Raw genomic sequence first — 13654 nt, forward strand, 5'->3', positions numbered from 1 at the left:
AGTGTAAAGGCATTGACTTTCTTTAACTGCCATTACTTTTGTGTAAAGTTGGAGTGCCTATTTGATTATTTTTCTGTCTTTTAACTTATTCAACCAAAAATTACAAGAAAGTAAATCAAGTTAAATTATATGGTCTAATGGTACCCGGGTTGGACTTCCATTTGGAAGGTTATAAGTTCGAGTCTCGGAATGAATAGATACTACAATGTAATAGAGCTAGTAACATTCAAAAGAAAAAAGTTAAATTATATAATCACACAAAAAAATAATTAATAAACACCTTTTTCTAAAAAATTAAAAAAAAAAAAAAAAAACTGAAAATTTTGTGATTAACATATCAATTATCATACACTTCAATATTAAAATGGGATACCCAACCCTTATCTGTTAAAATGGGATACCCAACCCTTATCTGTTAAAATGGGATCCCGAATCCTAAGTACTTGGGCTGATATTCTTTTGATTTGCATTCTTTGTTGACTTTGGTTTTCCCATGACTCATATTTGACTTTAATCCTATATGATTGTGTTCTCTTTGTCCAGAAATATCATCTCCTCTCCACTTGTTTATGCTATAATAGATAGGTTTTTCTTTACTAATCCTATTAATATTGTATGTGTAATAATTATGTCAATCTTGTTTAGGATGAGATTCAATTTAAAATCTTTTTTATTGAACTTATATGATGCATACTTGTTTGTCTATTAAGAGCTTTCTTATTGATTTTCTTTTCCTTTTTTTTTTCATGTTTAAGGTTAATGTGCTAATTTAAAAGAGAGGTGAAATGAGAGAGAATTGTAGAATTCTTCTACTTTGAAATGACACACTTTTTAGAAAATTAAAAATAAACAAGTTGTGCGTTTTCTAGCATGTGCATTTCAAGCGCGAGCTGGACATGTCAGATGGTCGTTAATTTTTTTTTTTTTTCTTTTGCTACTTGACTCCATAAAATCTTCCAAAAATACAAATAAAAACTAATTAACCAACCTTAATGGGATAATATTGCTTGTTAGGTTATATTAATTAGTGGAAAGAATATGTTTGGTATACTCGATCAATGCAAATAGTTGTCTAAGTTTAATCGAAGAGGTTAAAAGATAGTTAAAAATGAATAAAATTTTAACTAAGTACTCTGTAATTTTCTACAAGACTACAGCTACTCGTATTCTTTCGAGTGCTAAATAATTGTGTGCACAAAAAAAAAAAAAAAATTAACTCCTTAAAAAATGTATACAAAAAAATATTATTATTTTTACATTATTAAACTCTATGAGAGAAACCATACAAAACTACGTAGTCAACACATTTATGTACACCCCTCATGTATGTGTGTGGAGTCATTTTTTATCAAGATATTAAATTTAATGATGTATTTCATCTTAATTAAAAAATAATTTAATAATTAAGAAACGCATTTGTGTTAGAAATAACACAATTATACTCCGTATATTATTACTTGTAAAATGTAATAAAAATTTAATGTCACATCGGAAGCATTACATATTGAGCAATTCTCCCACCATAATTGATTCATTAACTTAGTGGTTTGAATTGTTTTATAATGCTATAGAGAAAATGTTTCTCCACCTGACCCTGTGGTGTTGGTTCAACTTTTAGAGCAATGTGTCAATAGTTATCGATCATATTATGGGTTAGCAATTATCAAGTCAGATTCTGATTCTGTATCTATAGTTGACACATTCTTTACCAGTAACTATTATATTATGTGTCAGTAATTATCAAGTTATTTGTTTACATATACAAAAACGATTAATTGTATATATAGAATATGTTAATTGAATGTACAAAATTTTTGTAATAAGATTCAGAACGTAATATGAATCTTGGTCCATGATATAAGAATTGATTGAATATGTTGTGGGTTTTGATAATTAAAGAATTCTCCCAAGCAACGCAAGCTGGTTTGACTAACAGTAACATACGGACAAAGGGGTCGTTTACTTTCTTGGACTTTCTCACAACATTAGCTGCCTTTGTCCTGTCTCCATCAGATGCACAGAATCCTACTCCTAATTCATACTCTATAATAACTATTGAGTTGTTTTTTTTTTGTTTTAAATTAAGAATGTCAATATTCAATAAGTCACTCTTATAGCAAGTGGAACTTAGAACTTTGTGATTACCAAGTCAACAATCAGACCAACTTGACTGTGATTATTCTCAATCACCTCAATTTTGAAAATCTTGGCCATGTCATGGTTCTGAAATTTGGTAAAAGAAATAAATCACAAAATGTATCTTTAGTGTCTACACGTTATTCAAAGCATCCCGCTATTGCCATTAAAATAAAATTCATTAGTCAATCAATTAAACTATATTTTAGATTTTTTTTTTTTGATAACTCAGATTTTCTGACTTCACCGAACTATATTTTGAACCCTGAACCTGCTCTCAAACCTATAAAGAAGTAAATCAAGCTAATCTAACACTTCAGCCCACTAGGAACTCATCTTTAACCCAAATCTCTTATATTTCTGGGTTTTAAGTGAGATTTCTTATCAACTTGATAAGTGGTTTGGAACATTTTTTAAACTGTGATGAGTGGTGGTAAGTGGTTGATTTGATAGTAGCAGGTTTTACAAACAAAAGGGTTCTTGGGATAAAGAAAGATGCAGTGAGCAAGAACATCAAAGAAACTAAGAAAGAAACAAAATCCCAGAAAGAAAAAAATTGGGCAGTCTACAGTGCACAAAAGGTTGGTGGAGCAGCCAATTTTTTCCTTTTAGCAGATTAAAGTATAATAAAAGTTTTAACCTGATACACTAAAATAGTTTAGTGAACAGTGATCCATGTTAGTTGCAGGTTTGGTTCACTTTAATTAATGCCCTTTAATCTCATCATCATATGCTTTTGCTTTGCTTTGATTTGAGTTTTAATCAAACAATACAATTGTGCTTTCACCACTAACCAAACTCATCATAAATGGCTGATGCCACAGGGCCTTAGCTTGTCTCTTAGATTAGATGAAGTTGAGCCATTTAATTCCTTGCGTTTTCAGAGACTGTTTGTGATATATTACTTATTATTGTTGAATTTTACAATGAAAAATTATTTTAACCAAACGATTACACTCGAGCCTCACATGTTATTGTCCAATCGTTATGCCACGGACCCTGTTCAACGTTGTAAATTACAATGTAGATTCTTGAAAATTACAATACGGGACATGGTAAGATGAATATACGTGTTAATTTTTAGTATGCTACATGTTCATATTTACTGTACTGCAAGAGTACAAATACATTTTTAATATATTCAATTATATTTCGATACATGTTCATTTTGAATGTACCATCTAAAAATGAATATGTAGTATGTTAAAAAGAATATTTAGTATATTAAAAATGAATCTACAAACATCAACGATTCATGGTATGATTTGTTGTTCTTGCTCTGAAGTCTTGATCTCGAGAAGTGTTTAAATATAAGCTATTAGGGGCGAGAGTTATTCGCTGAAGTGTTTATCAAGAATTTAGAGAAGCATAGTTATCATTATCAGCTATTTTTAAATGACAGAAACTTATATGAGACGATTCAGGTTTTGATGAAATGTAAAATATATACTAACAAATGTAATAATAATTAAAAATAAAGTGTTTATTATTTATATATAAAAAATATAATACTTTTATATTTTAATGTAAAATATTACGGAGTACTATATTTTTCCCTACAAATAAAAGAAAAAGCATAGAGATTGCAAATGTTGAAGAAAGGGGCATGTCCAAAAAGACATAAAAGAGAAACCGCGTCGTGACATGTTTGGATGTTCCTTTTTTAGGGTCCACCCACCCACCCACCAACCAACCCAAGTCCAATTATTCCTTGCATATAAATATAAGATACATCTACTGGGCTTGTGAATATAATAAGGTCATGGATCAACCATCCCATCACAAATCCTAGAAATGGGCTTATGGATATGGATGTTTTTATATTTGTCCCCTCTCTTAATGTGGCTGCTACAAGAGGCAATTCTTATACCATAAACCAAGGTTCATAGTGCATTGTAGACCCTAATATATGTGTATGTGTCTTATGATCGGAGTTTTTGTGTCTTATGTTATGAAATTTTATACAAAATATGAATACTGTACTTAAAACAAATTAGTAATTATGTCTTATGTTATGAATTTTTGTGTCTTGTGTTGTGAAATTCAGTGTCTATGAACACAAAATTATGTACTTAAATTATATTTAAAAAAAAATAAATATATAATATATGTATGTGTCTTGTGGTATAATTTTCTGTATCTTGTGTTTATGTACCTCGTCGTTTTGATTCATGGTCCATAATACTATGTGAACCTGGTTCATGATATATATTGCCTACAAGATGAGGACTAATAATATCCATATTTCTTCAATCAAATTCTCATATCTGACTGTGGGCCATATAAATGATTGTGCATTATGATTCACACGTGTACAACCCAGTTTCTCTAGCCACCAAAATTTTGGGGGGTTTTCCATGATGAAATGAAATTGGTTGAAAAAAAAATAAATGCTCTTTTAAAGGAAAATGTTGAGCATAAATTAATACAAAATATAGATTGTAGATGAGCACTTCAATACTTAAAAAGGAAAATGACTAGTATACTTTCTGATTGTAGAATTCGTTTAAATTTTATTGGGGGGGGGGGGGGGGGGGTTAAATAAAAATTGTAATTCTTTTTTTTTTTTTTTTTTTTTTGTCTAAATCAATTAGAGCATACTGTCTTGATATGAAGTAAAAAATAAAAGTACATGTATATCGGACTCTAGATATGGGGCGCCCAAGATTAGGAGAAGAGATTAAGCATAAAGATTCATGAATAAATGATAATTAAGAAATAATGAAACAGTAAAAATGGTGATCAATATAATCCTTTTATTGGCACTAAAGATCCTGAGAAATGTTACAATTTTTGAATAGAGTATATGTTCTCAATATTTTCGAAGTTGATCCTTATGTATTAAGCGTTTCTATTTGTACATAAGGAATCTTTGTATTCTAAATCTAGCCAGCAAGTGGCAAGACACTAGTAGATACAGACATGTGCAAATATCAATTTTTAGCTTTGAATTGGGACTCTCAAGTTACGTTCTTGCTCCGATTTAGTTAGTTCCCTAAATTATAAGAGTTGAATCCATTATCAAGATCTCAAAATGGCATTACATTTCCAGATTTAAAAGTGGAACATAAGACTTCACCACAGTGACACTGAAAAAATCCCAACTGTCGACTTCTTTAGAAATTTGACCCTTACCATCTTTGGTCTTTGGTGGTGGTTACACTATACTGCTCATTCGAGCTCGTTACAACCAAGGAAAAGAAATGTACCTCGTATCAGTTGTGGAACACTTCTATTTGTTAACAATGTAAAAATCTGAAATCTGATTTTCACAAGAAACTAATATGCACACTGTTCGTGTAATTTCTCTCCTTGACTCCTCTTCACTTAAACATTAAAGAAACAGTTGAGACTAAAACCTGTATATGCTTGACCAAATCCAGCAATGTTTTCTTCTAAACCTTGGCCATCGTGAATTCGTGATCCAGACCTTCGCTATAATCTCCAATAATCAACTGCTGCTTTGAGTCAGCCCCGGGTTTCCCTAACATGCATAACCGTGTCCATGTCCACAATACCTCGCAGGTTTCACCTGCTGGCAGTGATCAGTTGACATATATCATCTAAACAATTAAAAACAAGAAACCATCAGGGACATATGGAGTATATAAAGTGAAATGGCTATGTAATATGCTATATGCCATCAAGGCATCAACTACTTCATCTCCCAACTGAACGAGGTTTTACAAGATGCAACGATAGGGAAATTTCATGCGAGTGACCAAGAATTAAGAATAAAATGCTTTACCACATAAACTATACAGTGGAATGCCATGGGAAAGCCACGATGGCTAAACTCAAGCAAGAACCATCAAAGTGTAGTTGATCATCAGCTGGTATATTGATCTGTCTAGGACCACAGAGAACCGGGCCTCAATATCTCTGCTTCACTAGCTATCTGTATATCAGAAGGCCAGAAAGTTCGATGTATTGCCTTGAAAATAAAGCGAGGAAGCAACGCCAAAACTATTATAAGTACAATGGTGAGCCAGTAAGTTGGCAACTTAACCAGTTGGTATATTGTACTGCAGAAGACAAAAGTAAATATGTCACTTGCCATCATAAAACCATAATAGTGAAAACGTATGTTGTGATTTGTGAAGCAACAATATATGAAAAGACTAACCCATAATTAGGGAAGATCACTATAGAGTCCACCACCACCATGCAGCCATATGTAATAACAATTGATCCCCAAATTGCAATATGAGTCAATATCAGCCAGCGTTGAACATCCATTGCCAAGTGCATGTTGACCAGGATAACCACTGCAATTGTCCACAAGCTACCCAGACTCCAAATATCAATTGTACTCTCCTTATATGTGAATAAGGGTACATAAAATAGGACAAGACTCTGCCACAGTGTATCAATCATTGTTGCCCAGAAGAGGTACATATTGTAGCTCTCCTGCCTATGGCCAGCGGTATAGAGCTTTGGATACTTCAATAGTGTCCTATCACTTAAATCCTTATCCAAAATACCAATAACTATAGTAGGAATTGAAGTATAAATAAGAGAATAAAAAACACTGCTCCAGTCCGTGAGTGCAGAAGTTGTAGAAAAGGCTGTACACAAAATGTACCTATACATAATAACATAGGTATGAATTAGTTCAGGTCAGATTTAACAGAATGTTTATTAGAAGGATGTGTAATAAACAGAATGTACCAAGTTGAACACAGTGGGCTAAGGATGTGGATAGCCCAATATGTAGTATAGACGCAAACAAAGACAAACTAATGCAAAATGCCAAAACAAAATGGAAATCTTACCAGAAAAGCATCAACACAAAAACAGCATTCCTGTAGAAGTTATACAGAACCAAGTAACCAATTCGCTGATAATTCCAATGCCCGTGCACCAGAAGCAATCTTTTCAGAAAGCGAAATTGTCCCATAGCAAAATCTGATGCCATCACAGCTTGGCGACCCTCCTGACCACATATTCCAACACCGACATCCGCCATTTGGATCATTGAAACATCATTAGCCCCTGCCAAAATTTTACCAGTTGATATTTAAGCAACGCATAGAAGCCTTCCAATCAAGTATATTATTGTATACTGTTATTCACAGCACATCTTAAATTGGGGCACTCAATTTTGACATGAAATATAATTTTAAGGAGAAATTGCAACATCTCACAAAACTTATAGGAGATAAGCAAAATATTACATAAAATTCACCCACTTACCATCACCTATGGCCAATGTCATATCATCAGTGCGGCATTTTATTAGGTCGACAATCCCAGCCTTTTGCAAAGGTGCAACACGACAGCAGAGCACCACTCTACATGAAGTTGCGAGCTCGAATAGCTGTTGACGAATAACATTGTAAAGCGTAAGACATCATCCAAGTAAATCTTGTAAAATTCTCATCACCAACTGAAATTCTGAAACTCTATATATGCAACCAAAACCCACACAATAGGCCAGCAAAAGATCTTACACACAAAACAGATTCAACTAAGAGTTTTCACAAGATTGACAAGAAAAAGAAAAGCACATACCTCACTCTCGAGATCTTTCTCTAAAATGTAAACCAGACTATTTCCATCAATTATGAGTGCTAATGGTAGGCCAGAAAGTCCTCCTTCCTGTCCTGCAAGCTCCTCAGGTAAGTTTGGCAACTTTGCATCAGCTAGAACTTCAGAGTAACCATTGTCAGGGTCACTTTCCCATCTCAGTGTCCGATCATTGGAGCTTAAATTCTTCAACCCATATTTAGCCTTAGCATCAGATATCAGCATTTTGCACTCATCTTCAGAGTGTCCATTTATTATGATCTTATGCATGTCTGAGGTTAGGAGTTTGCAAGAAAGACCAATTGAAATAGCAGTTTCTTGTTTATCACCAGTAAGAACCCACACCTTTATTCCTGCTTGTCGCAGAGATTCAATAGCTTCAGGTACACCCTCTTGCAACCTATCCTCAATAGCAGTTGCCCCTAATAGGGTTAAGTTGCTTTCAATAAACATTGCTGTTTGTCGCAATTTTGCAGATCTGTCAGTCAATGAAGTGCTGGCATCCTCATATAGGCATTGCCACTGCTCAAGTTCTGCACCAGTCAGATCCTTGGCAGCAACTACCAGGGTTCGCAGACCTTCAGAGGAATACTCATTTAAATGATTATGAGTAGCATGCCTAATGCGATCATCTCTTTCATCGTCTTCCTTTAAAATGCTCAACATTGAAGTATCAGCACCTTTAACCAACACCTTTACAGTATTGTTTGGTAATTTGATAACAACAGACATTCTTTTGCGCACACTGTCAAACTCATGCAGTCCCAACACATCCAATCTACATTTGAGTAGACATGGTGAAATGGATACTGATCCATGATCTATAGTGAGGAGGAAGATGAAAAAAGAAAAGGGAACGGCAGATAACTGAGAATAGAATATAGTATTTACTACTTAATGTTAACAGCTAAACGTCCTACAATCCTATAACTTCCATAAACTAAGTACAGAATATTCATCAATTTGTTTTTTTTTTTTTTTTTATAAATGCAAGATATACAGAAAAGTTGAGGTGCTGCAAGTGATGAGGAAGACACAACATAGCATGGTAGTTTGCACTGTAAAATATAATTTGCATCATGACACCAAAAGTATAATTTGCATCATAAATTGCTATTGAGAAACCATTGTCATAAAAGATATTCTTTGCGAGTGGATAATTGAACCAGAATGAGATGAAGTGGAAGCTATCTACCTTAGTTTCTCACCATTGACATCAATTGAAATATGCCCAGAAGTCCGCTCAAAAAGTGTATACCCATAAGCAGAAGCTGCAGCAACCAGTGCTTGTTCATCTGGTGATTCACCCTGATAATCAATGGTGCCTAGAATGCCACTAAACTCATCCTGAGTGATACTTGATGGTGGACTTTGAGTAAGAATAGGAACCACGGTATTGCATGCAGACAATGTCAGAAAGAACTCATGTGCAGCAATCCTTTCTTCCCCAGCTAGACCATTACGTAACAACTCCATAAGTTCAAAATCAGTGGCAATTTCTGACTTAAGCTTCCATCTTCTAGTACAAGGTTGTGCTGCTGGTTCACCTGCACCGGTTCATTCAAAAGAAAGTGTTTGCCAGGTTAATAGGCATGTTTTTTGTGGGGTGGGAGAAAGCAATCCAAGGAAGAAAACAGATAAGGTAACAGAATTGCTTGGATATTACAAAGTTTCCTAACTAGGATACTTTATTTACTGAGCAAAAAAAGTAATCAAAAATATAAAATCATGTCCATAAGTACTCATGAGAGAGGCTTAAGGTGGGCAAATTGCTACAATCAAATGAAAAGCAAAAGGCTCTAATATGGAACCAGTGTTAATAATTTTACAAGTCCTATATAATTGGATATGCAATTGTTGCCATATGCAAAACAACACACGCGCACACACAATTGGTGCCATATGCAAAATAACACACAAACGGAGCTGAGGTTCTGTGTGTTTGAAGAGAGAGAGAGAGAGAGAGACAGAGAGAGAGAGACAGAGACAGACAGACAGACAGACAGAATTCAGAAGTAACAAGTGCACTAGATACAGACAAAGAGGCAACAAAGTAGGTCTACAATCCCTCAGAAAGGACAATCCGCTTGATTCACATTTTCAAAAGCAATTGAGAAGTCATATTATCACATTTGACCTGTGAATGCAAACTAAAACTATCAATCCCATCAAGGACTTGGGAATACTTAGCTATGCTATAAGAAGATGTGAAACTGAGAAAGCATAAAATTTCTTCTCTGTGATGCAAAATTTAAAAGGCTCTCAATTCTCTAGGTGGCAAAATGTCTGAAAGCTGCATTGGAGTCACAATTCTTAGTATTTCATAGATTTTCAAGATTATAGAACCATGGAGTATAGTATGTGTTGTATTCCAAAAGGAAGCCGAAATTAAACCACTTCACTATGTTAAGAAATGTTTCAAATCTGAAACAGTCAAACAGAATATATTGCATCAACTTAACAAAGCAAAATCATGTTAATGCTTGCAAATCTTGAGTTGAAAAATCAGAAAGTTGGCTTCAAAAGTAATATATAAGTGTCTAATCATACCTCCAAGATTGCTAGTGGACAATGGGGATTTTCCATAATTTTTTCCCCATATACTTGCTCTTCTGAATTCCATCTTATTTTCAGTAAGTGTTCCGGTTTTATCTGAAAAAACATACCGTATCTGACCCAAATCCTCATTAATATTCAAGGATCTACACTGAAACCTAGAGTTGGAACTACTGTCGTACATATGCCCGTCTCCGATCATGAAATACGACTGTCCCAATCTTACCAACTCCATAGTGATATAGAGAGAGATAGGTATCATGATCTGAAAGACTATGATGGAACTCAAAAAGGAGAAAAAGGTTTCCATGGGAATCCCATAGTACTTGTATACTTTCTTTCCAATTTTCCCATTATCAAAGTACCTCCGGTAATATGGCAAAGTATCAAGCTGCTCCTTGTAGCGCTTCAGCCATAAACCCATGCCAACTCCTACAACTAGGCACAAGATGAAAAGAAAAATAGATAGCCAAATGGTTTCCCGATTCATGTACGTTTCCAGCCTGCTCCTTTTAGATGGAGATGCTGCACTGTTCAACATAGCTTTAGTCTCTTGCCCAGCATAAACCACCACTCCAATTACCCATTCTGTGTTCTTCAGCTGACATCCACGCAAGATAATATTTGATTGGCTGAGGGAAAACCGATGTCCTTTGAACTCAATGTTTGCTGTGAACTCGTAGATATTCCTGTTAGGCTGTTCACATCTTATAATCCCAGATACTTCTGCCCACTCATCAACTAATGAAGTTGTTTCTTGCCTAGCATACCTTGTCTTCAAGTTTGATTCACCATCTAAATTCATTGTCTGTATATAAGCAATTCCACTATTATCACTTGTCCCTAATAGCACCATGTCACAAGGAATCGTCTCATCAGCACGGATCTTCACAACCTCACCAACACAAATCTTCTTCCATCTTTTCAATTGGAATTCACCAGATTGAAGGACTAGAGCCTCTCGATTATTCTCATTTCGATCTGATCTATGTCTCCTCCAGTCCTCATAACCATCTTTTATAGCTGTCACAGATAGCACAAATAGAAGAGGAAACAGAGACACAGTTCTACCAAATACTGCAAGCGGTGGAAGCTGGTTTAGAGCAGCAATAGCTAGAAAATATAAATAAGCAACTCGGTGGAACTGAATGAAAAGGTTCTTAGGCAAAAAATTAAGTATTGTATACTTGCTAGTTCGAATCTCATTTCCAGTGAATTCAAACTCATCATTGGTCTTCTTTGGATCATTAATATAGATCATCCTTGATTCATGTAACATGTTTTCTTCCAACTGCATACTTTTTTGAAGATGCCTCTGTGATCTGTTTAGCTTTTCAACACGAGATAAAGTCACCTGGGAGGATGCTGCTCGAGATGAAGCCACCTGAGACAGATCACCAGAGATTTCAAAAGTTGCAATATCACTCCGATGGTCCATTACACCACCCCACGATACAAGGCGTTTCCTTTCCCGTGGGGGGCATTCCAGCATATATGGTGGACGGGAGTGAACTTCAACTGAAGAGAACTGCTTTTTCTTAGGATGGGAAGCAGTAGTTCCTAGTGGGGCAAAATCTTCCTTCAGCCAATCGAATTCACTTTCCTGTGCCTCGTCAAAGACTGAAGACCGGCTGTGGCTCAGAATTCCCAAAGTAGAATGTCGGCGCCAATGACGGGGGCGGGGTTGAGACGAAGGCTCAAAAGATGACAATAATGGCTTGCCGGACGTCATAACGAGTCCTCCAAGGGAAACACATCGGAGGATAGCAGAAGTAAAACCCTAACAACAATTGTGATTGCTTGTGGCCTCCACACATTCACTGCCCAGAGAGTATTCCTCCACCTAGTAAGCCAAAAATATAAAACTTTGCCTCTCCAAAATCAATATTTAATTCAACTTATCATTCAAAAATAACAATAATAGGCACCAATGCATATTCTTCCCCCACCAATCCAGGTTTAGAATATATTCTCTGGAAAGGATCAAAGAGTACCCAGAACTGAACCCCTATAGAGAGATGCTGAATTATTTCCTCATTTCAATATAAAACAGGAGTTTCATTTCTATAGATTCTGAAAGGGAAAAAAAAATACATATTTTCGCATTGCATTATTTAAAGACCAAAAAAATATGAACAACCTACCGTAATCCGCCTCAGCTCCAGGAAATGGATAGAGGTTCCGTGCCTGCTAGAAAAATGCAGTAAGCAATTTCACGTGACTGTGGACCAGCAATCTTCTACTCTGCCAAGCAACAAAACTCCACGGCAATCCAGGCAGATAATCCAAAAACTGAATTGCAGAGTGAAAAAATGCCCAAAACTGGGGTCAGGAAAATCATTGCCTCGGTGCGATCACGATTTCAAAAAGTGACAAAATCACAGAGGTGGTACTGGTACCATACTACCATCACAATCATCATCATCATCATCAAACCCAAAAGAAAATACAAATTGAACACCATTGCGGAGCCTAGCCTAACTTTAGTCCATAAATAAATTGGAAAGAGCAATAACCTGGAGCTCTTTAATGTGGCCTGGGAAATGTTGAACACTAGACCGTCCAAACTTCAATGCAGTGAGGAAAGCGAAATCATAGCGAAGGAAATGTCAGATCTGAGAAGGGCGACCTCTGGAACAGCGCCCCCCATTTTTACGCATAAATCTCAGAGCTCATCACTGGTGATCAGCTTTTTTCACCCGCTCAACTGTACGAAACGGAGGTAAAAACAAATCCGATAATTGAATTGCAATGAGCAGTAGTTTGGCGTTGCTGCAGCAATGGTGAAAGAGACGGAGGAGGGAGGAGGGAGGAGGGCGCCGAGACCGAGGAGAGAGACGAGTGAGGAAACACTAATTTTGGGTAATAAATCTCTTTATTACCCAAAAACCTCTCTCTCTCTCTCTCTCTCTCTCTCTCTCTCTCTCTCTCTGTACGTTGTGCTTTGATAATTTGTCTGTCGGTCGCACTCCTCCGTATCCCACCGCTCCTCCTTCCTTTTCTTCTTTGAACCGTTACTTCAACTTTTTATAATTTATTCCTTTGCCTCATTTTTACGTGTTTTATTTACCAAGGATTTATCTTTAAAAAAATATATTATAAATAAATTAAGTAAAGGGAAAAGAATAGACACTTCAACTTTAATCGAATTAAACATTTCAATTTATTATTTTAGTGCATTTAAATTCAATAACTGATAATTTATCTAAAATAATTAGTCGTCAAGATACCGACGATAAAAAAATTTCGCAACTCTTTAAATTTTAAAAAATTAGACAACCGTCGTTGATCGTCTTTTTTACTGGAGAAGACGACCAGACCGTCGAGAGAAAACAAGACTGAGGTCGCCTTCTCCACCAGAGAAGACAACCGGTCGGTTGTCACGTTGTCTTCTCCGGTGGAGAAGACCAGAAAAAGGTGCTGCCATTTTATT

The 13654-nt window shown here is 35.6% G+C and overlaps 1 protein-coding gene across 3 annotated transcripts; it reads right to left on the reverse strand.

Moving 5' to 3' along the window:
* Positions 1 to 5226: 5226 nt before the first annotated feature.
* On the reverse strand, positions 5227 to 13200 carry LOC109158989 (phospholipid-transporting ATPase 1-like). Of its 3 annotated transcripts, none has more exons than XM_019306947.1 (10): positions 12738 to 13200; positions 12366 to 12513; positions 10216 to 12064; positions 8874 to 9212; positions 7651 to 8486; positions 7333 to 7456; positions 6912 to 7131; positions 6263 to 6721; positions 5885 to 6161; positions 5227 to 5699 (listed from the first exon to the last, which is right to left on the reverse strand). In XM_019306947.1, exons 3-9 carry the CDS (start codon positions 11951 to 11953, stop codon positions 5987 to 5989), a joined length of 3891 nt encoding a protein of 1296 aa, XP_019162492.1. In that variant the 5' UTR covers positions 11954 to 12064; positions 12366 to 12513; positions 12738 to 13200; the 3' UTR covers positions 5227 to 5699; positions 5885 to 5986. The 3 variants fall into 3 exon arrangements, with proteins under 3 accessions (XP_019162492.1, XP_019162493.1, XP_019162494.1); XM_019306948.1 differs by having other exon boundaries at positions 7651 to 8443; positions 8861 to 9212; positions 12738 to 13198; XM_019306949.1 differs by lacking the exons at positions 12366 to 12513; positions 12738 to 13200 and having other exon boundaries at positions 10216 to 11536; positions 11620 to 11666.
* Between the last annotated feature and the right edge of the window lie 454 nt (positions 13201 to 13654).

This window comes from Ipomoea nil, unplaced genomic scaffold (assembly GCF_001879475.1).
Source record: "Ipomoea nil cultivar Tokyo-kokei standard unplaced genomic scaffold, Asagao_1.1 scaffold2826, whole genome shotgun sequence".
Taxonomy (NCBI): Eukaryota; Viridiplantae; Streptophyta; class Magnoliopsida; order Solanales; family Convolvulaceae; genus Ipomoea; species Ipomoea nil.